At 42.2% G+C, this 26,971-nt stretch overlaps 1 protein-coding gene across 1 annotated transcript in view; it reads left to right on the top strand.

Annotated features, from left to right (window-relative positions):
* The window catches only part of Ube3d (ubiquitin protein ligase E3D), a 139,308-nt gene that overhangs the window by 1,828 nt on the left and 110,509 nt on the right, over window positions 1-26,971 (top strand). The window contains exons 2-5 of the mRNA XM_005347551.3: window positions 7,468-7,664; window positions 10,645-10,735; window positions 20,056-20,224; window positions 26,173-26,242. Coding sequence (XP_005347608.1) covers window positions 7,468-7,664; window positions 10,645-10,735; window positions 20,056-20,224; window positions 26,173-26,242 — 527 coding nt within the window. The remainder of the gene's footprint in view (window positions 1-7,467; window positions 7,665-10,644; window positions 10,736-20,055; window positions 20,225-26,172; window positions 26,243-26,971) is intronic.

Genomic DNA, 26,971 nt, shown 5'->3' on the forward strand with positions numbered 1-26,971 from the left:
TTCCACACTTTCTTCATCCATTCTTCCATTGAAGGGCATCTAGGTTGTTTCCAGGTTCTGGCTATTACAAATAATACTGCTATGAACATAGTTGAACAAATGCTCTTGTCATATGATGGGGCATCTCTTGGGCATATTCCCAGGAGTGGTATTGCTGGGTCCAGGGGTAGGTTGATCCTAAATTTCCTGAGAAACTGAAACACTGATTTCCAAACTGGTTGCACAAGATTGCATTCCCACCAGCAATGGATGAGGGTACCCCTTCCTCCACAGCCTCTCCAGCAAGGCTGTCATTGGAGTTTTTTATTTTAGCCATTCTGACAGGTGTAAGATGATATCTCAAAGTTGTTTTGATTTGCATTTCCCTGACCTTAAATGTCTTTTGGCCATTTGAACTTCCTCTGCTGAGAATTCTCTTATCTGAATTTTCTCAGTTTTAAGATTGGGATTGAGTCTAGGCTCAAGACAACTCATTTGCCTAGCATGTGCAGGCTCTGAGGTCTCTCCCTCGTATGGGGGTGAAGGGTGCAGAGATAGATAAAGGAGTGAGGTCATAATTTCAAACAGATACGTGCCATTTCTGTCCACCGTGTTTATTAATTAAGAGTACAAACATTGCCAAATAGAGCCCCTTGCCACCCTCATACAAACAAAATAAAACTCTGTAAGCAAGTCAGTGAACCTACTTAGCTAGACAGCATGTTTTTCTCCGTGGTCTTTTGACTACTGGCTCTTACGCCCGTCACTTCCCCTACCCTAGTGACATAGTCTGGCTTTATTCAGCCATTTCACACGATGTCACTGTTTCTGGAACCGTGTTGACGCGTGTATTAGTCAGGGTTCTCTAGAGTAACAATTTATTGGATGAATCTCTGTATATATAGAAAGGGGATTTCTTAAAATGACGTACAGTCTACAGTCCAAATCATTCAACAATGGATGCCGATGAATGGAAAGCCCAGGAATCCAGTAGCTGCTCAGTCCACGAGGCTGCGTGTCCCAGCTGGTCTTCAGTCTACTTTGGAATCCCAGAGAAGTGGGCTCTAATGCCAGTAAAGGAATGGACAAAGAGCTTCCTTCTTTGGTGTCCTGTAAGGCTTCCAGCAGAATGAGTGGCCCAGATTAGAGGTGGCTTATCACAGCTCAGACTCTGGATAAAGATAGGACTTCCTACCTCCAAGATCTCAATTAGAAGTGGATCTTCCTACCTCAAATTAATCACAACTCCCTAGCGAGCATGTAGTCCATTTTTGGGTTTTACTGAAGTTCAGATGTAGCCGAGTAGACGTAGCTTTCAGAGCATGCATTTTTGTTTCTATCTGCTGAACTCCTGGACTTAAAGGGACCAGTCTGCTTGTCTCAGCCTTCCACGTCTGTGGGACCTTAAGCATGGCTGACGCTGTGCTTAGCTTTTCTGCATTTGTTTTCTAGGAATGTCACCACTTTTGTTTATCTCTGGTTTTTTGGATTGATTTTCGTGTTCACAGTGCAGTAGGAGTCAAAGTTTATTTTATTATGTATGGATATCCATTGGTCCATGACCTTTAATTCCAACCATAATTTTTCCTCTTTGGATAGCTCAGCATCTGTATGAGAAATGAGTTCATTACACTGTGTGCATGAGCATCCCTTTTGCCCTTATACTTTAAACCTGTGTCATTATAAGTGATTTATTTTTCAAGTAACACACATTTGAGTGTTTTGGTCAAGTAAAATTTGACAATCTCTGTGTATTCAATAGAATTTTTAGTACTTTTATTATCTTTATATTTTAACTTTTTTATTAGTGTTTTAAAGTTAGTAATACAAAGTGATGGGTTTTGTTGTGGCTTTTATACATACATTATTTCTGTCGCCTCTTTGCTCCACCCTCATCCCCACCGGCTGGTCCCCTCCCTTCCCCAGTTTTCTTCTGCTTCATGGAAAATGTACTCTGTTACCTTATTTTCCGTTTTCTTCTCTCTGCTTTCTTAAGAACTCATTTCCCATTCTCACTGTCCCCTTTCTCATTTTATGACCTATTCCTACACTCTTCTACACTTGTATAAAAATTAAAATATAGGATCCACAGCTGAGTGTAGTGGTGAACACCTTGAATCCCAGCACTCTGGAGGTAGAGGCAGGTACATCTGTGAGTTTGAGGCCACAGATCTACAGAGTGATCTACAGAGTGAGTTCCAGGGCAGTCAGGGCTACTCAGAGAAACTAGGTCTCAATAAAACCATAAAAGAAAAAAGACAGAAAGGAAAAAAGGAAGGATTGAAGGAAGGAAGGAAGAAAGGAAGAAAGGAAGAAAGAGAAGAAAAAGAAAAGACTTGAGGGTTGGGGTAGGGTGGGATCTAGGATCCACATATGAGAGAAAACATGGCATTTGACTGAGTGTGAATGAATGCAATGAGCTCTGGTTCCCTCTGTTTATTGAAAGTGCCATGATTTCTTTGTGGCAGAGAAAATTTCACTGTGTATAGTCACCCTTACTTTGTCCATTCATCCAGCCTGGGTCCGCTTCCTAACACGGTGAATAGTGTAGCAATAAGCACGGATGTGCAAGCATCTCTGTGACAGGACTTCAGAGTCCTTCAGGTGCATACCCAGAAGTAATGTAGCTCAGGCAGGAGGTAGTTTTAGTTTTGAGAAACTTCCATACTGCTTTCTACAGTGGCTACACCAGTTTACATTCCTGCTCGTATTGGCAATGGGTGAACGAACAGTGGTCAGGCAACAAAACAAAACAAAAAAACATGAAATACTGAGTAGATGGAAATACCTGGAAGAATATGACAGCCTGAGGTGAGGTGTGGAGAATAAGTCTCTCCATGTAACACTTGCTTAGCAAGCTGAATGGATGAGGCACAGGCTATGAGATGCCGAGAGGGAGAAAGCATATCTAAATGAGCCGTTGGGAGAAACGGGAACTGAGGGAGGAGTGGGCATTAGCCAAAGTCCCGCTCGCTCTTGGCGCTCTCGTTGCTTCCTGACCACCCTGAGATGAGCAGCTCTGCCATATGCTCCTGCCTTTGCATTCAGCTTTCCTGCAGGCCCCAAGCTACAGGCCTAAGAGACCGGGACAGAAATGATCGATGCTGGAGATAACTTGGAAATTTCTTTTTTTAAGTGTTTTTCTCAGGTATGTCATTGCAGTGACAGAAAGCGGACTAACACAGTGCATCCTATAACCAAGCACTTAGTAACCTGATTGCCAGGAACAAAATAAACAGAAGGTCTTGATTTGCAGCATTTGATGATTTCTCTGGTGTAAATATTTTCACCATGATGACTCTTAGCCTGCAGTATTTGCAGATTCCCTGTTACTTGTATATCACTGAATCTTACGGGATGTTGTAAGGGTGCTTGCTGCCTTTCAGTGTGATATGCAGGCATTGGATAGCTTTAAGGGGTGTGTGTGTGACCCCTTAATAACAGTAGTAGGAATGCCTCAAGAACAATGCCCAATGCCACCAAAATTAGAGTTTCAGCAGAGTGCACGCGACTTCCTTTGTTTCCCTCTTTGCTGCTTTTTTGTATGGTGTAGGCCTCTCTCTCTCTCTCTCTCTCTCTCTCTCTCTCTCTCTCTCTCTCTCTCTCTCTCATATTTCTTCTCTAGTCCTGATACAGTCCCTCCCAAGGAACCCTATCGTTTTGCTTTTAAAAACAATTTTAAAAATATTTACTGGTTGTGTGGGACAGTGCCTGCCTGTAATCCCAACACTTGGGATTTGGTGGCCAAAGGATCAGAAATTCGATGTCATCCATTACATAGTGAGTTTGAGGCTGGATTTGGAGATATGAGACCTTGTCTTAAAAAGTGTATATATGTGAGTATGTGTGTGTGTGGTGTATGTATTTGTGTGTGTATGTCTTGTGTCTATATGTGTATGTTTGTATAAATACATACTGGGAATCTAGTCTAGGGCCCTCACACATGACACCAAATTAAATCTTCAGCACCTCTTTTTAAACGGAAAATTGTCTTTATAGACTACGATTTGATCTAATGAGTAATGGAATGTCATTTCCTTCAGAAACAGAGTACGTAGATGACATATACTGTTGACTTATGCATGTATGTCCTGACCAGCGGGACGCAAATTGGGAGCCTGGGCCCTGGAGGGGAAAACTGAAGGGGCAAGAGACATGAGAAACGGACGGCAAGTCTGTGTTCTGATCAAGCTGCCAACTTTATTTTTTCTCAGGAGCATTATATAGCAAAAGGGCAGGGGCTTGCGTAGGTTGTTGTGCAAATTGTTCTAACTGGAATGTCAGGTCTGGAGACTTCCTTAGCTGATTGGAAAAGATAAGGAAATACTGAGAGTCTGTAACTGTTTACTAACAGGGCGAATGCTAATTACTTCTGAAGCCTGGGGCCTGCAGGCATACTTAACCCACGGGGAGAGAAGGGTTGTTTGGGCACAAACTTGCCCTACAGAGGTGAATATCTTACTTAATTTGTAAACTAAGATGGCTTGACTATAACCACAATACAGGTCTTTGCTCCCAGCACATGTACGTACATCCACATCTGTTTATATCACTGTATCTATTTATCTATACCCCAAACCATGATTTCATAGAGGTATCTCTGGTTCTAGTCCACTACTCCAGGGTTCATTCTTGCTTTCTCCCTTTCTTTCCCCTTGTAACTGTGTTCGTGCACAGGACACATCCTGCCTTTCATTAGCTCACAATGTTTCTCTCCCTGGTCAGTCCTCTGAGCAATTGGGATACTGCTGGACCCTTTACTGTTACCTTTCCATTCTACCTGCTATAACCCTCTAAGAGCCCAAATGCTTGTGACCTCTTGAAATCTATGCGGTTTAAATTCTAAATTCTCAGAGAAGTGATGTTAGGAGGCCAGGCCTCTGGGAGAGGTCATTAGGTTTCTGCTAGGTCATGAGAGTGTAGCCCCTAGGATGAGAGTCGCGCAAAAAGAGGGAGAGACCCCCGGGGCTACCTTCCTGCATATTATCTTATAGAGGTCATGTGGTTTATGGTACTGCTGCTAGTCTCCAGATCTGCAAGTTCAACTTTCTCAGGATGAAAATCAATACAAGCAGACTTACATCTGAATTGAATGTGTGTAAGCTTTTCTCCCTTGCTGTGATCTCCTAACAGCACAGCGTGAGAACAGTTGCCATGCAATCCACTCTGCTTGTGTTATGTGCAGTGTAGACAGTGTACTAATATAGAGTTGAATATTTTACATTGGTGTGGATTTTGGTTTATTGATACAAGTTTAAGGTCAATTTGTTATATGTATATTTCTACTCTTGCGTAAGGTATTAATGTTTATGCAGCTCATTTAAAAAATGTAATGTAGGCCTGGAGAGCTGGCTCAGAGGTTAAGAGCACTGCTGCTCTTCCAGAGGTCCTGAGTTCAATTCCCAGCAACCACATGGTGGCTCACACCTATCTGTAATGAGATCTGGCACCCTTTTCTGGCATGCGGGCATACATGGAGGCAGAATGTTGTATACATAATAAATAAATAATAAATCTTTAAAAAGATGTAATGTATAATTAAAAATTACAGACTAATAGTCATTTATATAGTCACACTTATAATCATGCTAGTTAGGTTTTCTAGATGTGCACAGATATATTTCAGATGGATAGGTATTCTTCAACTCTTTCAAAGATGTACAAAATATGGCATTTAAAAATGCTTTAAGAGCTTAGACTTTTCTCAGTATTTTTGCTTCTGGCAGCATCAATTACTTCAGAGATGTTGATGGACATTAAAGAAACTCATTATGGAATTTACCTTCAGTATGACAAAGCTTTTGGGTAAAGCATTTGGATAAGAAACTGTTCTTTCCTGGACTACTTGATGGTATGCTGTATGAACTGGACATGCAGGACCCACAGAAAAGTGACTGCTGAACTTTTCAAAAGACAGAATGGTCCCTCAGGGTTCCTGCTTCACAGAAGAAACTGACAGACATTCTTCAGGACACAGAAGAAAGCAACTGATTACAAGGCAGAACAGGTCATCAAATTTCCTGCTTCATGGAAAAGTCTGCTGGATACTATGGGCCTATAGGCTCAAGGTGGATGCCTCAACATTACAAAAGAACTTGGGTCCAGAAAGTGAGATATGTTTGCCAATTCTAGAGTTTTGGAAGTTGCTTACAATGCACTTCTTGTTTACTTAGGTACTTTCTGGGGTCTTTGAAGAATTGAAGACAGATACTTATAGGTAAATTTCCTTAGTTATAGTAAAGGATAAATTAAATATAAAGCTTTAGACTCGCAAAAATAGGATCGATGATAGAGTATTTTCCTTATGTTGCCAAATGTAAATGGACTAAATATTGTTATTATAATTCTTGCTTGAGAACAGTTTTGTATTTGTAATTTTATTTTGTTAAAGTTAAAACCTTCCTTTTTAATTAGACAGAAAAAGGGAAAATGATGTGGGATGTCCTTTCTGTATATGTGTTGCTTTATTGGTTGATGAATAAAGCTGTTTCAGCCTATGACAGGGCAGAATAAAGCCAGGCAAAAATCCGAACAGAGATATATAGAGAGAATAGGTGAAGTCAGGAAGACGCCATGTAACTGCTGAAGGAGAAGGATGTGCAGAAACATTACCTGGTAAACCACAGCCTCATGGCAATACACAGAATGGTAGAAATGGGTTATTTTCTACAGAGCAACTCTGTCTCAAAAAACCAAAAAAAAGGGGGGGGTATTTTAAGGTATAAGAGCTAGCCAATAAGAAGCCTGAGCTAACAGACCAAGCAGTGTTGCAATTAATATAGTTTCTATGTCATTATTTGGGTCTGGCTGCCGAGAAACGAACGAACAGTCTCACACTGAACAGTGCACTTTGTGCAGCTCTATGTAAGTGGTTGAAAATTTCAGAACCGAAGCAGGGGCAGTGGGGGCTAAAGTGCTCAGTGGTCTCTTTGGGAATACTTCTAAGTAAGTGCCGGATGTGTTTTAACATCACCCAGGTAGTAAAGTGGACACCAAACCACATATCTAATTGTGGCCTCCTTTGGCACAGTCTGTGAACCAAGAGTTGCCTTTTTTCTGTTGTGTGGGGTTTGTTGTTGTTTGAGACAGTCTCATTGTGGATCCCAGGCTGGCAGAGAACTCAGGAAATATTTACTTTCTGACTTTTTGCAGAAAGCTGCCTGGCATCTGTGTTTCCCTATGAACATCTTGCATATCAGTTAATAATACTTTGATTCCCTGCCTTTAGTGCTGGTCTCAGAATCAAGAGTTAAAAACATGACCCAGAACTTCCACAGGGCGACCGGTACAATCTCGCCTGGTCTCACCTAGTCTGGCTTGTTTCCTAAGGTTCTGTTTTCCAGGGACAGGGATTTTTTTAAGGTCTCTATGGGAAGGAAGCAGAGAGATGGTGGGTTAAGCTTTTGCTTCTTTCACGCAGTGTGAAGCGTGTGTAGTTTTTCTCATCATAGAGAAATCATTAACTTGGGCTCTATTTTGCATTATCAGTGAGCCAGATGAAGGAGGGATGCACCTGGATGTTTCCATATCGCCCACCTCACTTTTGCTGCGAACCCCTGACGGCTGCAGCGAGACCCAGCTTCCAGCAGAGGTCAGGCTTGTACCGTCCTCGTGCGGCGGGCTGCAGTATATCAGCGGAGATGGCCTGCACCTTCGTCTGCAGGCCCGCACTGAATCCAGCCCTCGTGAGTAGAAGCCGCAGCCCTGATGGATGTTGGTATTTATTAAGTTGAAGTTTTCCCAGGTGAAAAAGATTGGCAATCAATGACCTGGAAGGGCTATTGATCGAGAAGTTTCAGGGTCCTGATCCACTGCCAGTTAACCAGCTGTGTGAAACAAGTCATTTGACGTTTCCGAACCTTCACTTCTTTAAGTATACGTTTAATAATACACTTTAATTTTTAGAGCATCTCCAATCTCTTGGGCAAATTTGAGCAGAAGGTAGAGATATTTCCCCCAAACCGCCCATTTTATTTTTTTAATCATAAATGTCCGGCTCACGAATGTGAGGATAAAACCGTAAAGCAAGTATCTAAAACCTGGTTTGTTTTAAGACATCGCATAGATACGTATTCATTCAGCAGGCAGGTGTGCTCCAACTTGGTGTGAGCTGTTCCATGTGGATGCCTGGAACACAGAGGCCAACAAGCCACCAAGGCCTCTGTGGTTGTGGAGTGTCTATTCTAATGGGTGGGAACGTCGGATGCTGACGACATAATTAAACTGCATACAGCAAAACATTGTGGGTAAAGAAGGCAGAATAATGCCATGGGGAGTAATGAGTTTCGTGAAGGCTACCTGAGGGTGAGATAATTTACCAGAGAACTGAGCCGTGGAGATTATCCCCTCCATGCAGAGACCATTCTAGTTGGAGTAATGCCTGTAGAGGGCCCAGAGTGGCATGGGAGGCTGTTGTCATCTCAGTGGCTGCAATTGCAGGGTTTGTGATTGTATACAAACTCAAAATGTATATCAATACAGCTAGATGGTTAAAAAAAAAAACCTTTTCTTTTTGTAAGATTTTTTTTTCTTCGATACTGGCTCATATCTCTTACAATGTAATGAGTGCTGTAGAGTTGAAACAGCATTGGGGGACGCGGATGATGCTTTGTCCAGATGATGATGATGCTTTGTATCAGAGAAGAACCCTTGTTTTTTTCTATTGCACCCCAAAGCCTCATTGCTGAGCCATCTGCAGTAAGCCCTTCGGCAAGCAGAGCATTGTGCATCCTGGAGGTGGGACAACAGGATTGTCCTAAGAGGCCTGTACGATGTAAACCCATCCTCTGGCTTTTGAAAGGCAAGGAAAGGTAGAGGGAATGTCACTTATTCTTTTGTCCAAGAGTAATTTTGTTAATGTTCCAAATTAGTGACTGACTGCAATATGTAGGATCAATTTGAGAAATGAAGGACAGGGGAAAGATATGTCATGTCATGTTTAAGTGATATCCAATAGGGCAAGGTCCCCAGGATGGGACCATAGCCCAACTGCCTCCCAACTGTACCCACATTCTGGGATGGAGGATCTTTTTTCCTGTTGGCAACAATAAGTATAGCAGGAACTTCCTGCTGAAACTATCAGAAGGCAGGCGTGAGAGCCACCATGTTTTCTACGATTCTGACAGTAAGGATAGAAGAATAGGGATGTCCAGGGACATATTCATATTCTGTAACTGAATTATTTTTTACATTTTTCAATTAATGAGCAACATTCAGTACTGACTGCGGGCAAACTGAATCCACTGCTGTTTGTTGGTTTTTGCATTGTTTGTGTTTGTCATAATGTTTTTGAAACATTTTGCTCAAATACCTGAAAAGGGAAACTCTCAAAGCCTGTTCTGTGGTGCATACAAAGCTCTCTAAAGCAGATTCTTCCAACTTTAATTGCTTTGGTGCTTGCTGTATAATAGGTGGGGAATAAGTGTTTCCGCATGGCTGACTATCAGCTTGGTGCACGCTGGAGTGCCCCGAAATCTAAGCACTGGAGGAAGCAACTTGTGAAGTTTTTAGCATTCAGTCGTGTCTCGAGGTTTTAAAGAGTTAGTAGCCTTCTCAGCTTTTAGGAAGCAATCATGACCCACACCTCCCTGGCACACTGGTTTGACGCAGGTGGGGTGGTGACTTGCGGTGTGCAGGGTGTTTTCTGTTGTTACTCTTCCCCAGCAGCCATGTGCAGCCAGGATTCCATACCTGACGTGTGGCCAGCAGAGAGCAGTGTTCCACTGAAAATTGATTTCTTCTGGACTGTGTTGGAGGGCTCAACCTGGGTCTTCACTATTAGATGATCAGCGTTGAAGAATAATACTGTTTATTTAACCTTCGTGCAGCAGGGATTTGTAGAGACACTTAGAGATTAAACTGCAGAACTTTTTTAATTGGGAGGACTTAAACTTTGTGGCATCTTAAAAAGCATTTTAAAGTACATACAAAGTAGCAGTAAGCAGATTCTATTTCTTGCTTATAGTAACTATGACCTCATTTCTTCAATTAGGTTTTTTTTTAATAGACAAATAATCTGGTGGATTTTTTAAAATAAAAATTTCCTTCATTTACAAATGAAACATCAGAAATGATAGTTACAAGCTGCCCAGTGAACTGGATGGGCAGCCTAGGCTTTCCCCACAGTTTGCAATATCTTCTCCTCCCTCTCGTCCCCACCCCCACAGTTTCATCAGACACTGGATTTTGCTCTTGGATAAAGAAACTCTTAGAAGCTTTGCATTCCTTGGATCTGTTCCACAAAGACCAGTCTGGATGTCCACTTTGCTTACTCGTAGAGTTTAACGTGAAGGGGTGGACATAAAACTTAACCGTCAAAACAAAAGCCAGATTGAGCTTACATTTTAGCGATCCAGCTACTCTCGTTGTTAATATAGAATTTATCGTATTTATAGAATGAGAGAAGAGACTCACCAGTATGTTACACGGTAATCTAGGGCAATGCCTGGCTCAGGAATACTAAGCAAAGTCTGTTGTTTTTGGAAACGCTTCACAATGTTTGCTTCTGGTTGAGTCATCGGAGAGTGCTAATTGAGCCTAGACTTCTGGGTAATTCATCAACAGTGTGTATCGGTGGCAATACATTGTGCTAGTGAATCCTTTAGACATCATATAATATGTTTGCTCCAAACCACTAAGACGTGCTGTTTTGTTGATTTCCTTTAGAACTGATTTCAGTGTTTAAGCAAGGCTTGCAAGCCCAAGAATGTTGCACATTTTCTTGCCAATCCTGCGGTGAAGTCTTGATAAAGGACAGGTAAGGAATGTATTGAGCGCTGATTAGAACTCAACCTGGGGATGATTTCTGAAAGCAGTTACCAAGGGAACGGTGGGGGCCTTAAAGTGAGAGCCAGCTTAATGTCCCTTTGAACAAAGTGAACCCTGACTCTCACCGTGATCATGGAGGGGGGCATGGTATGGTCTGAGGGAGGCAGCTGGTCTTGGAGGAAGAGCCTGGACCGATCACTGAGCCGAGAGCCGTGGAGTCATCTCTCGGTGTCCCTTTTGTTCTGATGGTGTGTGAGGGTTTTCACAGGAAGTAGATTTCCACCTGCAGGAGCTGTGCAACAGGACTGGATCTGAGCTAGTTCAGTCGGGGCCTTTCTAAAACCCGTTCCCTCGTTCCCTGCTTATTTAGATGGAGCAGACAGAGCACAAAGTAACCTTTTCTCTGTGATTAGGTTCATCTTGTAACCTGCTCTGGTGATGTGCTGTAATTACTCTAAGGAGAAAGGAAGGGCTCTTTGCTATTTCCTTTCCTTAGCATTCCCAAGTTGGTCTCTCTCTCTCTCTCTCTCTCTCTCTCTCTCTCTCTCTCTCTCTCTGTCTCTCTTTCTCATTGTCTCTTGTTAATGTTCTTTTCTTCCTCAGGTCAGCTTTCTGATTTCTTGGGCATAAATGCTTCTTCTGAATGTTCAGCTTCTAGCGACTCATGTAGAAGACAGATGAAAACATTATTACTGTTAGCTGTATTTAAAGGAAGAATTCTTTGATGGATTTCCTGAGTTAGGTGCCTGAGACAAGAAAATAATACTTCCTTTCTGCAGCCTGCTTCGCTTTCAGCGTCCTTGGTTCTCTAAGGCCAAACCTCTGCCCAGAAGATTTTGCTCCCCAAACATCGTCACCAGGCAACTGTGGCCATTGCCTTTAGAGTGGAGATCATTTTCCTCTGCCCGCAGTCTCTTACCGAATGACACTTGGTCAGCAGCCTGCTGTCTGCTCAGACTTCCTCTTGCTTTGCCCTGTGCAGATCCACTGTCCCCCTCCCCCCATAGGTGTTCTAAAGCACAGTTGTTCTTTCTGGATGGAGAGCTGGGATCCTGTACATGCCACAAGCAGCTCCCCTGTGCTGCCTCCAGTTTCAGCCCTTTCTTTAGCCTCCTGCCTCCCCACCAGACTCACAAGTTCTCACTGGGTCTGGACCGCGCTTGTAGCCTTGGCAGCTTTTCTTCGCCCTGAGGCTACCTGAAAGCTACTCCCTTTCCTGAAGGCACCCTACCCACCACCACTCCCTGGTTCGCCCCAGCCTGAGTTTCAGAATTTAGCTGCCATGGCAACCACTACTTTGAGGCCTTGTCCCCGTCCTGGGTTGCTTTAGGTCCTCTTCTGAGGTCCATTTGCCCGTCTTCACATACTGGGGGCTTAAGGATAGCCACCCTGACTTCTCTGCCCTTGATTCCTATTCTCTTGATTGTGCAATCTAGAGCAGTAGCCAGCAGTGGCCAGAAGGAGTGTCCAGCCATCATTCGCTAGCTCAGGGATCTTGGAAAGGTTATTTGGTCACTCTTCCACAGTGTCCTTATGGAGAGTGAAGCTAACCATAGACCTTACCTCATAGTGCTGTTGGGAGGATCTGGTGATTCAAGTGTTTCTAGCAGTGCCTGGTAAGCCTTTACCATGTATCAGTAGCTGTTGCCGTAACCATTATTCTTACCTGCCTCCTCCTCATCAGGCACAGAGCCTAGAGAAAAAGTGTATTCTTAGGAGGTCTCTATTGGGTTGAATATGGTAAAGTTTGGTGTTTATTTTGGCTTCACACCAGGCTTTCTTGCATGCCTCCTGATCTTGGCAGTGCTCCAAGTAGATGAGCTGGCACAAATGTACTCTCAAGATTTGGGGAGGTTTCAAACGGAGCTTCTTTTGAGTGATTGGCATGAGTAAGAATTGAAGGGGTCTGAAATATATGGAGACAAAGTTTGCTATGCATCTGCTCTTAATGGCAGATGCACTTCTGAAAGAGCCAAGAGATCTCTGTGCACATTGGCCTTCCTTCAGACCATTTCAGGCTTTGGATTAATTCTCGGATGAAGTTTCTGAAACATCTCATCCTATGCCACATGCAATGATCTGGGAGTTACAGCAGGAACGGTTACGTTCTTGGTACTCATTACAGAAGGGGGATGCTGTTTCTTTACTGCCTAGTGTTTATGCTTCCCTGGGAAAGGATGCTAAGGGAGAGGGCCTCCCTACAGTGCCTATCTCTCTGTCCAGGACTGTAGTCTTCTGTTTTATGTCGGTCCTCCTTAGGCTCTAAAATTGAGAACTGGAAGGATGTGGGGCTGATGGTAAAACACAGCCTTCCTTCTTGACTATCAGGAGGCTTGCCCTTCCATTCCTTGCTGGAGAATGGAGCGTATGTATGAACTTCCATTCTCTCACTGAGGGTGGAGCACCTTCTCTGTATCACACCTGAACCTCTTCTTCCAGTAAAGCCTTCTAATCATGCTTGCTTTCCAGACTTACAAGAGAGCTAAGCAATGCGACATATCTAACCGAGTAAATGCTCAGCAAGGTTTATAATTGGTTTTATTGATTCCGTCTCCCCTTTCCAGATTGTTTTTATTTGTAAAGTAGCAAATGTCCTACTTTAATGTCTCAAGCATTTTGGGCTGAGGACCGTGGCTCCCATAGTCTGTAGGTTTCAGAATGAGAGGATGGACACTGGTCCCCTCCCGCCCTTTCACAGCCCACCTCCATCAAGCCCGTGTGTGTGCCTTGAGCAGCACAGATAGTAACTTGCTCAGGGTTTGCATCCATCTCATACTCTCTGAGACAGTATGTCCCGTGATTCTGGATGGACTTCCCCCTGGTGTCTGCTCACGGATCTCACAATTTACTGTGGAAATCAATCCTGGGCCTCTGCACTTCCTCCTTGGTGACCTGTTCTGCGTGGTTGCCAAGGACCACTTTGGTGCTTCTTAAAAAGCAAACGGGACCAGTGGTGTTTCAAGTGAGCTGATATGTGTATTTTCATCAATATCAATAAATTATAAGCAGCATTCCTCGGAGGGCATCAGGGTTATCGACTGCTTTCTTTTAAATTCTTATTTTGTTATTTTTATAATGTGCATGTGTATGTCTATGTCTGGGTATATGTGGGTGTGTGTGTGCAGTTGCCTATAGAGTCCAGAAGAGGCTGTCAGATCCTTTGGAGCTGGAGTTATAAGGTTGTAAGGCACCCCACATGGGTGCTGGGAGCTGAGTCCAGGTCCTGTATGAGAGTGCCATGTCCTTATCCTCTGAGCCATCTCTCAAGCCCTCTTATATAGGAATAAGTTGCATTAGTTTGGGGGCATTATTTCTCTATCTGTAAACTGCAGAAGTTGGGTTAGAGAAACCTGTGACAGTTTCATCAGCACGGAACTTTTCTGATTATTGAAACTCAAGAGCTTGTGCTCTGAGCTTCTGTGACTCTTGAGTGTCTGGCTAGTTTAAGGCTAAAGCATGTTCTTTTTTTTTTTTTTTTTTTTAGGATGTTCTATTCTTTTATTTTTAATGACTAAGATTCTTGTCCGGGCTAGGACGGAAATAACATAAAGACATTGACTCGGAAAGACTCGTTAATGGCTTTTCATTTGCATCACCAGAGCGTCCGAGGCCTACGAATTATTACAGCCTTTCTTTAGGGCTGCGTATTCTTAGCCATTTTGTTTTGTTTGCATATTAGTTAACCACACCTTGTTTCTTTATAAGACAGCTGTCCAATTTAGAATTACTTTAGTTCAAGTTTTCCTACCAAATTTGTCTGAATATGTGCAAGTTTTGACTATGTTCTTATTGAGACTGAACAACTGATACATTTTCCTTGTTTGCAAATAGTCAGAGGTCAGTGTGTTTACATTTTGTTTTGCCCTCTTGGAAAAGATTCCTGTCAGACTAGAGAATGACATCGGTAGCCAAACAGATTTTCCACACACACCTTAGTATGCAGACTGTCTTTGGCACTGTCCTGAGGTCTGTGGACCAGACCCTCCTGCCGCCCACACTGGCAATACTCGATGTCAGCCCCAAGCTCATGGGGGACACTGAAACTCTAGGAAAACAGCAGGATGGGCTCTGTGGAAACAGATGTCACAGTGTCCAACTGCTTGAGGGAGCCACTTGACAGGCCAGCTCCAATTATAGCTGCAAAGGAATACTCTGGTGAGCATCATCACTTGTTTATAAAAGAAATAAATAGGTTTTGAAAGTACAGAACCGGGCCTTGGATACGCTATGGACCACATGCTTACATGTACAAAGCGTGTTCAGTCCCTGTTATCCTGTTCCCCTCCCCCCTAAACAAGGTGTTTTGTAAACTGGCCTTTTGACAGCATTGTATGTATTTAGGAATAAGATTATATATTACAGATTAATCATGGTGTGTACAGACAAATATTAGAATCTAAAGCTAGTTTTATAGTGCTGGTTGCCTGCCTGTTGGGTAATGTTACCTGAATTTACGTAAATTCTGGCTGCCATATTTTGAGCTTTAAGTAGTTGATATTTTTTCTTAAGATCTTTAATGTTCGGTTGGTTAAAATCAAATCTTTAAACTGTTCTCTGGCATTGCCATCATTACTGTCATTGATTAGAAACTGACTTCAAAGTTAAGGGATGTTGTATTTTCTCCCACCAATGTTTAAGCGCTAAAACTCCATCATTAGCTTTTATTAAAGTTATATGTTACATATCATTATTTTCCAAAAGTTTATCCCGCAAACTTTAATTTGTGGTAACCATGTACGGTTGCTCACAGGATCTTAAGTCTAGAGGAAAACCTAAGTTGCTGCTTCCCTTTCTTTCCAGCAGCTTTTTAGCTAAACTACCTTGAATTAAAAAATAAAGGTTTCTCTTTTATTTGAACATACTCTTAGGAAGTAGATGATATCAGAAAACACATTTTAGTGCTATTTTGGCAGATATACTTTAAGTCGATGTGTGATTAAAATGCATCTTTCCTTCTTAAAGGTTTCATTCCCTCCCTCCCCCCAGAAAAAAAATCAGAAAATTTTCTTTCTGCTGTAAACCTTTAATTTTTGCAGTGGGCTGTGAATTACGTGCCTCTTTCTGATGCTATCTGTAGATGCTTATCCGGTGTGACATGGGGTCAAGTTAACTTTGAAATCTCCTATTTTGTGATAATGGGCATCAATTCTCCCAGGTCTTTGTGTGCTTTCATTTCTTTGATCATGCATGGTTCTTTGACATTCTGTCTCTTTTCAGTGTATTGAGTTCCTGTCCTGGTCCTGAAGGCATAATGTCAGGAGGCAGAGAGTCTGACTAGCGATTCATGGACTTATGTATGCCTAGCTCTTGTTTTCACTTCCCTCCTTAAATCACTGTGATGCTTCTACCTATTCTTAGGTCCTAGACTTCCCATGCATGTAATACCCTACAGAAGGGGTGCTCATTCACCCACTCAGCCTTTACTCCTGCCCTGTGTGGCCAGGGAGGTGCATGTATTCCAAGGAAAAGAGTAACTTTAGAGCCAAAAAGTCCTGGATAAAGACCCGCGCTTCTGTCTCTGCTTCTAATTTTACAGACGTGTGAAGACATTTCACGTTCCTAAGCCCCATTTTCCTCCTGTGTGACAGGAGCATTGTTGTTTAGACCTCACAAAGTGTCCTGAGCATTAAATATGGTAAGGTGAGTGCAGTGCCCCCAGGGGTCTTGCAAGTGCTTCTACTCATACTGACTCACAAGATTGCTATAGGACACATTTCTTGCTGGCTAGACAGCAACAAGAATTCCTCTCTGACCCATGGACAAACATTGGACTGCTCTTAGGGGAGTGCTGCTGAGGAGAGGGAGGAGAGATGGAGGAATTGGAGGAAACGGGGGGGTTCAGGGACATCGCCAGAAAACCCACAGAAACCCCTAGCCTGGCTCAGAGTCTGAAGCAACAACCAGAATGAGATTGACCTAGGCCCTCTGCATATATGTGACAGGTGTGTAGGTTGATCTATATTGAAAATCCCGGCAATGGGGTCAGGGGCTGTCCCCGGTGCTTTGTCTGGCTCTTGGGAACTTGTTCCTCATGCTTTATGGCTTTGCCCAGCCTTACTACAGGAGGAAATGCTTGGTCTTATGGCAGCTTGATATGCAATGCTTTGCTGAAGCTCTTGGGAGGTTGCCCTTTTCTGAGCGAATGAGGAGGAGGAGGGGTGGATTGGGGGAGGGGGAGGGGAGGAGGGGGAAGGGAGTGAAAAGAGAGGAAGGAGGGGAGGCTGTGGTCCGGATATAAGATAAATAGCTAATAATAATTAAAACAAAAGATTTTTTTATCTGTATGGGCTTTGCTGCATGCAGTCCGTGTAAGGGATCGTTGATATTCTCATTGGGGGATCCTTGCCTCCCCATGTGACATAGTTCCAGATAAGGAGCACCAGATCCGTATCAGACAGGGGCAGTTGCTGCTTTGGCTGAGAAGCTTCCCTGCCCCGAGCAGGCAATTCTTTGATTGTGGCTTTTAGGATTTTACCAAGGTAACTGCATTCAAGGAAGATCAAAGTATGCACCCTTACCAGATGTGTGCAGATGATGTGTGCAGCTCATTCATAGATCTTCCTAGTAAGATGCAGTTACGAATCGTACGGATCGTTTCTACCGTAAGCAGTGTTGCCTAGCAATATATGGGATGCTCAGGATCGTACCTGGTTTCCAAGGCAACGAAGCTAGGTGGTTATTCCAAAGGTCAGATACTCAGGCAGCGAGGAAAGGCTTGTTAATCTTTGCACCCACGTATGCAGCAAATCCAGCCAGGAGGCTCACATGTCAGGCTTGCCAAACTTTACCGCTTCATTCCTTCAAGAAACACTCAAGAAGTGTGTGAAACGGCAGGAATACAGTACAGAGATAAAGAGATGTAGGGCCTGCCTCTGTGTTGTTTCTTCCAGTGCCCTAAATCCCTTTCATTGCTTGAGGGACTCCTGTTTTCTTATCCTTCAAAGACCAGCTCAGAAGTTACCTATTCTCTAGTTGATAAGCAGAATATGTCCTTAGGACTCTGTCTGTCCTCCTCTGCATGCATGGTCTGGATTGGGAGCACTCTGACTCCCTACAAATAAACTGTAGACTTTGTGTTTATATGGGAAGGGGGCTGACACTTTCGTACATTTCCATTGTGATCTGTACTGCCACCCTCCCCCAGGGGGTTAGAACGGCATTGTTCTATTAGGAGCTTTCTAAACGTACACGTTTGCTTACCGTGTGTAGTCTCTAATTCCTATTGGAGTACTTTGAAAAGGAAGAGACTGGGTATGTGCTTGGGTGTCATATGTCAGGCCAGCATACTGGCCTGCTCCTGGCAAGCCTTCAGAAGTGGATGCTGAAAGAATCACTTGTCAGTGTCCTCCCATCTCAGCAGTCAAAATGATGCTAGTGGTGCCCCGTTTGAGTCAGTGTTTCTATTCATAGCTCTGTCCTGTAGAGCTGTAAGTTATATGACTACCCTCTTCCAATCTGTCACTGCCCTTTTATGATACTCATATTTGATTGGGAGAAAGGAAAAATGTGGTAAGGTGTGTGCAGTAGACATGACAGAGGCATACCTTAAATATTTTAATAACTCTGATCTTCTAAATGTACGTTATTTTATTTGCATTTTACTAGTAAGAGAAGCAGTAGATGTCATCTTAAGCAACAGATCAGGTTAGCATCACCAGGAGTAAGCTCTGCTGACGTAGAGTGCTGTGACAGGATGTAATGAGAAGGACTTTCTTCTCTGGAATGCTTTCGCCAAGCCCGTGGCCCACACTAATCCGGAGACAGCATCAGAGAAGCTCTGCCTAAGAGGTGTCTTATAGACTGATGAGAAATATGCACTTGGAAACTCTCACAGACCAGAGGAGGCCTGGATTGCGTGATGACCAAATGCAGTGTGTGCCATGTATTATTGTACCCTGGAATCGAAAAGACAAAAATAAAAACAAAACAAAACTAAACTAAAGGACTTTGGTGAAATCCAGATAAAGCCTGAGATTTTGACAAGTCAGCTGTGGTTACCCAGATGTTAATTGGAGAAAGTGGGGAAAGTGTATATGGAATTATCCACAGATTATCTATGATCTCTGTGATGTTTTTGTAAATCAAAAATTATTCAGAAATAAAAAGTTTATTAAAATAGAGAAGTGAAAGAAATCACAGAAGAAAGTGCTATTTAATATCAGTAAATCAAATTAAAAAAGAAAATAACTCTTTAAATATTTATAACAATTGCCAGTTAAAAGGGTATATCCTTAGTATGGAACATATTTTTATAAATTAGTAAGAATATATAGATAATATCTTAAAAACGTAGTTATTGATCATTCTCCTTAGAAGAAATATAAATGTGACCAGTAAATGCAAAAATCACTTCTAGATCACTAGTAATTTAAGAGTTGCTAATTAAAGCAGCAGTAAGTATGCTTTTAACTCGTTCCTTGGGTGGGGATAGGAAAAGAGACAGTGTTTAATTAAGAAGAGGTTAACCCTATGTGGGGAGAAGTTCACCTACTTATAAGATGTTTTCTCCCAAAAATGATCATATTTCTATATAACTTTTTAACAGGTATATCCATCATAGGGTTATTGATTAAGAACTCAAAACTAAATATCTGACAGTGAGGGGAGGAGCTAGAAAGTCTTGACATCCCATAGACTGTTGTGGAGTCATTGGACATCCAGACCTATGTGAAGAAATGGAAACAGAGTTCTGTCTGTGTCCTCTCAGGACGTAGGCCTCCCGTGTGTGCATGCATGCAGTGTCTGTCTGTCTGTGTATTCTCAGGACACAGGTCTTCCAAGTGTGCATGCATGCAGTATCTGTGTCTTCTCAGTGCACAGGCCTCCCATGTGTGCATGCATGCAGTGTCTGTCTGTGTCTTCTCAGGACACAGGCCTCCCATGTGTGCACGCATGCAGTGTCTGTCTGTGTCTTCTCAGGGCACAGGCCTCCCATGTGTGCATGCATGCAGTGTCTGTCTGTGTCTTCTCAGGGCACAGGCCTTCCATGTGTGCATGCATGCAGTGTCTGTTTGTGTCCTCTCAGGGCACAGGCTGCCCATGGAAAGGATGGCAATGAAAATGCTGTCATGTTAGAGTAGCTGATTTGTAAATAGTGAGCCAAGGGAGACTTCTGCCTTCTTTATGCCTCTCTGCCGTGTGTAAAACATCGTCTAGCCTGAGCACATTTTACTTTCATAATTGGGGGGAATTGACACTGCAAGCATGTGGCTAATGAGCTTCTTTCTTCTTTCATGCTGATTTAATTTAAAAAAAAAAAGCATTGCATTTTGTACAGTAAAAAAAGTACCCTTTTCCTCTTTCCACTAGGAAGCTCCTCAGGGTGCTCCCACTGCCGAGTGAGAACTGGGGCGCTCTGGTTGGAGAATGGTGCTGCCATCCTGACCCCTTTGCTAATAAGCCTCTACAGCCACGAGAAAATGACTGTTTTATTGGGGACTCTTTCTTCTTAGTGAATTTGAGAAGTGATTTGGAGCAGGTAAGAGTTGAACTGAAGTCCTAAATTGGTAAAATAACATTGCAAAATACAATGTAACTTAGAGGTTGATTTAGATACCAATTTCCCTGCTTTTAACCCAAGGTTTGTTGAAAAGATTGTTGTAAAAGCCACAATTCAGTATTTTAAACTGCTTCTGCACGTCATCTCTTTGGGTAAAGGAAAGGCCTTCAACTCAAGCCACCACTGGGGTCTGGAGGAACAGGACACTTATTCATAGTTAGATTTTGGAGTGCTACCATAATGCCCTGCTTTCTGGCCACATTCTATAATCTGTGCATTTTAATCTCAAAAGTCTTAGTGAAAGTGCAGGAGTGTTAGCTCAGGATATCCACTTTGCAATTAGATCCAGCTATCTTACTGTGTTTGCCTATTGTCTAAACTTTTAGTAATGTTGAAAAGGTGGATGCCATTAAAAAAAAAAAAAGAAAAACAAAAAGAAAGAAAGAAAATGGAGCCCTCAAGTGGGGCTGAGCTGAGCTATGGGCCTGCACTGGTTTTCGGCAGTTCAGAGTCTCATGCTCTCCCTATGTAGCTTGCTTTGAGGATAAGGCAGCTTCCTCTCACAACATTAAAAAAAAAAAAATTACTTCTATTTAAGAGGAAGTCAACAGGTAGGTGTTGGTATAGTCCTGGTAAGGAGTTCTGCCCCGAGATGGCCAGTCAATAGAGATATAATTTAAAATGTCAAGAAAATTATCTCTGGACAGCCTTTATTTCAGTAGTGATTATTACTGGCAGGAACGGAAGTATTGCATTTTAAACTTCACTTAGAACTCAGTTCACTTTCTGCACAAAAAACAGCGGCGAGTGCGTGGTGGGTGGCCACAGGCCAGCTTGAAGAACAATGAGGAAGCTGAAGGGGAGGCGGCAGATAGCTGGATAGCTCTCAGGTAGAGGTGCAGAGGGCTTCCTCTCAGCGCAGGAAGAAGCCCCTTGTCTGGCATGAAAGTACTTGAGCGTTCTGTGTTTCAGCAGATGAATGATGAGTTAGTGTAGGTCAATGTCATAGTTAGGGTTAAATTTATATTTTCATCTGAATTTAGATCCTTTCTGTCATCTTTTTCATTTTTATAATTACATCACCTACTTGCAAAGTATGGAAGGTGTGAGGAGAAAAACAATGGAGAAAGATTAAATAAAAGAAGTAGATTAAAATAAGAAAAACAGAGTTTACCTTGTGGAGAAACCACGCCAAAATATATTCTCCGCTTTTACAGTCGTCACTTACATTAGGCGCTTTTAAAGAATTTATTGTCCTACTAAATGATAGTCCTGTGCTTTGTGTGCTAAAGGAAGATTCTTGAATTTAGACATTACAGTTTCCACTGTTAGGGAGGCTGGGGGAAGTTGCTGTCATGACAAGCTACTGTGGACAAGGTTGTTTTCAAGTTGGTCTGGATGGAAGTTTCACTTTAATTGCGTATTGTAGCAGTTGAAAGAGTATGCCTGTGACCAAAATAGTAACATAAATTTGGAGCGACTGCTTAAACACTGCTCTCAAGGCTCCGGTGGGAACAAGGCTGCTCTGTGCTATTGAAAACCTATTCCTCATATCACCAGGTCTAGCCATCGAGCAGGGTTGGGAAATGTCACATGGTGACACAGCATCCTAATGGTATCTCTTGGGAAGCATTTGTGTGTGTGTGTGTGTGTGTGTGTGTGTGTGTGTGTGTGTGTGCACGAGACCATATCAAGGATCTTTAGAAATTGAAACAACACAAAAGAAAATAAAATTATGGACAGGAGGCTAATCCAGCTCTCTGAGCGGTACATCTCTCAGATATATTGATTTAATTAGTCCCCAGCAATGTCTTTCTTTGAGGTTTGCTCTGTAGAGTTCCCACAGTGTTAGACGGCTTCATTACACAACTTGTTTTATTATTTTCTTGAAGCTTAGCTAGAGAAAAATGCCTTGCAAGGCAGAGCTTCTTCTTAAACAGAATTAACGTGCTTGAGTACTTTAATTACAAAGATTGGAGTTTGGAAACAGCACAAACATACCCTCACATGCGTTCATTCCTCCATGCCTTCTTGGGTTTGTAGTGCTGTTTCTGGGCCTCATTAATGCAGGAATAAGTGCGTTCTATTTTCAGAAGTCCTCTGCTGAAGACAGGGCTGTGATTCACTTGTCATGTCTGATATTAGTTTTTGGGCATCCCAACATACTGAGTATTTCACATCTTATAATAGGATAATAACGATGGACCTCAATCTTCCATTAGAGTCGTAATATGATTCAAAATTTAGGAAACATAAGCTGGGAATAGGAATTATTATGCCTGTGGTCCTAACTGCACTAGAGATATAGATAGTATATTGGGTTCAGGAATGCAAGTCCAACCTGAGCAACATAACAAGACCTCATTTTGCAAAGCAATGAAACTTAGTGCAATCATACTTTATTTTATTTTTTTAAAGAAGCAAAATTGAATTTGGCTTGATTACTGCTGGAGAGTATGACCAAGATCAACTTTATCTTTTATTTTTGGGGGCACTGAGTTAATAATTTATGGGTTTGAGGAATTTTTTGTGATTTTCATAACATTTACACAGTACATTGATCATCTTTATTACTATGCATGCTTCATCTGCCCCTTTTTTTCTTACTAATGTGATTAAAAGCAAACAATAGTATTGTGTCATTTCATCCCTATGTGTTTCCGTATGTGTGTAGGTCTAAAAATAGGGAAAAAAGAAATATGTAACCTCAATTACCATTATCACACCTAATAAAATCAGGTCATTTGCAAATTTTATTAGTTATCTTCAAAGTATTTTCAGTAGGTTTATTTGCATGAAAAATGATTTGCTTTTTATTGATCAATTTTTAAATGCTGATTGTCCATATCTTATAAGGTTATAATCTTATTTTTAAAAACAAATAAATAAACCAATGTTTTTCCTATTTTATTTATTTGTTGGTTAGAGAAATGACTCAGAGGTTAAGAGTGCTTTTTGCACTCCTACCCAAGTTTAGGTCCCAGCACCCAAGCCAGGCAGTTTACAACTGTTTGTACTTCCTACTCCAGGGGATTTAGCACCATTTTCTGGCCTCCCTGGGCACCTGCATATACCTGGTGTGTGTGTGTGTGTGTGTGTGTGTGTGTGTATGTGTGTTTGGAGAGAGAGAGAGAGAGAGAGGAAGAAGAAAGACAAAGTGACATGATCAGTTATAAATGAAATGTGTAAGTGATGTAAGAGAAAACACACACACACACACACACACACACACACACACACACACACACACACACCAAAAGCACCAAAAGCACCTGTCTGGATAAAGCAAAATCCTTTCCAGCTTTGCTGTTCTAGTAAACCCTTTATTTCAAATTTAACTTAAAGAAAATGACATCCTTTGAAAACAATGTTACTACCAATTTGATGCTGGCTGGATGTTTTTACCTTTAGCCTGAACCTGAGATCTTGGCCTTCATGACCTCTTTGCAAGCTCCCTCTATCTGGGCATGAGCGATTTGGCACTTCCCTGGTCCGGGGGTCTATGGCTTCAGATGGGAATGACTTTGTCCAATCACCTGCTGTGGCGAGGCTCTGCACCTGCTGTCTGCATTGTGCCGGATTTAAGGATGTTAATAGCTGGACATGGCATCACCTGTGCACCTTGCTTAGGGACCTTGCCTGGCTAGTGCCAGGGCCAGCGTGAGCAGGCTTGAAAATGTTCTAGTTGGTAGTTTCCTCAACTGAGATTTGTAGAGACAGATCAGAGCTGTGTAAATCCCGAAGCTAGAGGAAAATAGGATAGGTTGCGAGTTATTGAACTATGAAGATACTCATTTCAGAAGTCCCTGTGGGGAAGAGCCACCGGGCATTTGCGGGTTTCTGCTCATAGTGGATTCAAAGGTATGTGAAGGACTGAGTCATAAAGACCCCACTAGGAGTTGCATAGTGGCTTCTGATTAACCTTCAACTAAAGCAAGGCATGCATTTCTTTTTCTGGTTAAGTTTTTCTTTATTTTAATTATATGTGTATTGGTGTTTGCCTGTATATATATATATCTGTTTAGCCAATGAGTGAAGGGCATGGTGTAGGCCTGAAGTGGCCATCAGATTCCCTGGAACTGGAATTATGGATGTTTGTTAACCCCCATGTGGGTGCTGTGAATTGAACCCAGGTCCTCTGGAATAGGAACCAGGTCTCTGAATCACTGAGATATTTTTCCAGCCCCAAGACAGGTATTTGTTTTTTAACTTTTTCATGTAACTTGCTTTTGCCTTCAGGACTTGATTGGTCCCAGTCAGGTATATACCGTATCTATTCGATAATAGATTGCAACTTTGCACAACCTACTTTATGACTTGGTGGGTCACAAAATGCTCAGCTCATGATGGGCAGCTTGGGTCATATGGTAACTTGTTGGCATGTAGTCAAATGTTCTGTTTCTACTAAAGCCTAATACAGGCCAAGAAGAACTGTCTCTCAAAGGTAGAATAGTTGTCTGTAGATGACGGTAAAACCTTTCTCCAAAGTCCCATAGGCCCCTTCTGTGATTCACCCATAGGGTTCAGCCAAAGGCTCCAAATAGCATCCCTATCTGCCACTGACACCTCAAGTACCATTGGGTCTGCTGCACCATCAGATGTAGAACAGCCTGCACAGTAGCCTGGACTTGTTGAAAATTCTTCTCCTATCTTAGGCCCCACTCAACACTAGCAGCTTGTCAGCCCTTTGGTGCATTGGTCAGAATAACACACCCAAGGCAGGCGTTTGCTGTCTCCAGAATCTAAATAGGCCCATCAAGCATTGTGCTGCTTTCTTGGTAGCAGGAGGCTCTAGACACAATAACCTACCCTTCATCTTTGAAGGAATGTTTATGCATGTTCCACATACTGAACTTCCGGAAATTTAGCCTGAGGTGGAAGATCACTAAATTTGTACCCATGGAGGCCAGAAATGGACACTGGGATCGGACTTCCATTCCCTGGGATAGAAATTACAGATGGCTGTACACTGCTGTGTGGGTGCTGGGAATCAAACTGAGGTCCTCTGGAAGATCAACCAATGCTCTTAACTACAGAGCCATCTCTCCAGCACCTCTTTCTGTTTTTAAATTAAATTGTCTTTTATTTTAAGTCAAGGTCTCACTGTTTTACACAAGGTAGTCTGGAACTTTACTATGTAGCTCAGGCACACCATGAACTTGCAATCCTCCTGCCTCAGTTTCATAAAAATTGGATTATAGGTATTTAACACCATACCCAGCTTCACACTTTTTTAGGACATCAGCTACATTGCGACACATATGTGAATGAAGAGCATTATGTAGCTTTAATGAAGAATTACTGTGGGTCTCAAAAATAATAACATTCTTTAATGACGAGGAGAATGTCAGCATTTAAGCAATATCCTACTGAACTTGGAGTTTTGAAGTCTGATAGTGTTTCAGGAAATTTTTTTCACTACCCATCTCTCCAGTTACAGTGCATATCTTAAATGGAGAAAAATAGAATTACATGAAGAAGTTGGGTATTTTTAACTTCTGAATTATGGGTGGCTATGATTTGTAGGTTGCACTGGACTCAGACTGAATGTGTGAGCTAGCGCTCCAGTCCTTCTGTATTCTGGGTGCTCTGAGTTCGGGTGTTATCCACCATTGCCCTTGTCACCCACCATGTCCCTGATCTTTAGAAGTATGAAGTGCTTCTTGTTCCGATTACTTGGCAACGTTTGGATTATCAGGAAGTGGCTAGATTTGTAAAAGTCAATCTGTATTATTCTGTCTTTGGATAGGAGAAAAAATGATCTCTGCATGTGAGTTATGCACACAAGCTAAATGTATTCCTAGTATTTACTTGAGGGCAGAGTAGAATGTAAAGTTCAATGTATACCCTGGGGATTGTGTCAAAATTATATATTCCTTTTAAGAAAAGTTGAATGACATTTAAATGACATTTTTTCTTTTCCACAGGAACCAAAAGCAAATACCAAAGTCATTTGTAAGCGTTGCAAGGTAATGTTGGGAGAGACCGTATCATCAGGTAGGAATTTCATAATGCAAGGCTGAAATGACTGCCCTCTTACTTAAAAACCAAACAGATTTTATAGTCACCATGTAGGAAAGAGGGATAATTAATTTATTTGATAGAATGCATGGCTTAAAGAATAGAAACCACCTAATCCATCACCCAGTCTGCCAATGAGTCTGTACTCTCTGACCTTGCAAGGGCTAGTTAGCAAACCATGGTTTGTCTTCATTGTCTCATGGCCTTTTTGCAAAGCATCAGTATAGAGTTTGCACTTAGGTCCAACTTAAGGAAGGTTGGAGCCTTTTTCTTAACATGATTCTTCTGTCTACAGAGTTAATACCCAGCGATGGAGAAGTTGCTTTTCTTTGCTGCTATCTGCCATGGGGCCCTATTTTGTTATTGGAAGTAGAAGGGGCCTTGTTGAAATACTAGGAAACACATTCTGGGTTTTGTACTTTGTTCCTTATTCTTTCTTTATTTTTATTTTTTCATAAAGATTTTTAAATTTTGTTTTATGTGCGTTGAGTCTTTTGCTGGCATGCATTTATGTGTGCCTCACGAGTGCCAAGTGCCTGCGGAAGTCAAAGGAAGGCATCTGATTCCCTGGACCAGGAGCTTCAGATGGTTGTGAGCCATGATGTGGGTGCTGGGAATTGAACCTGGGTCCTCTGCAAGACTAATGAGCCATCTCTCCGGGCTTTCTCTCTCTCTCTCTCTCTCTCTCTCTCTCTCTCTCTCTCT

This window comes from Microtus ochrogaster, chromosome 5 (assembly GCF_000317375.1).
Source record: "Microtus ochrogaster isolate Prairie Vole_2 chromosome 5, MicOch1.0, whole genome shotgun sequence".
In the NCBI taxonomy this organism is placed as follows: domain Eukaryota; kingdom Metazoa; phylum Chordata; class Mammalia; order Rodentia; family Cricetidae; genus Microtus; species Microtus ochrogaster.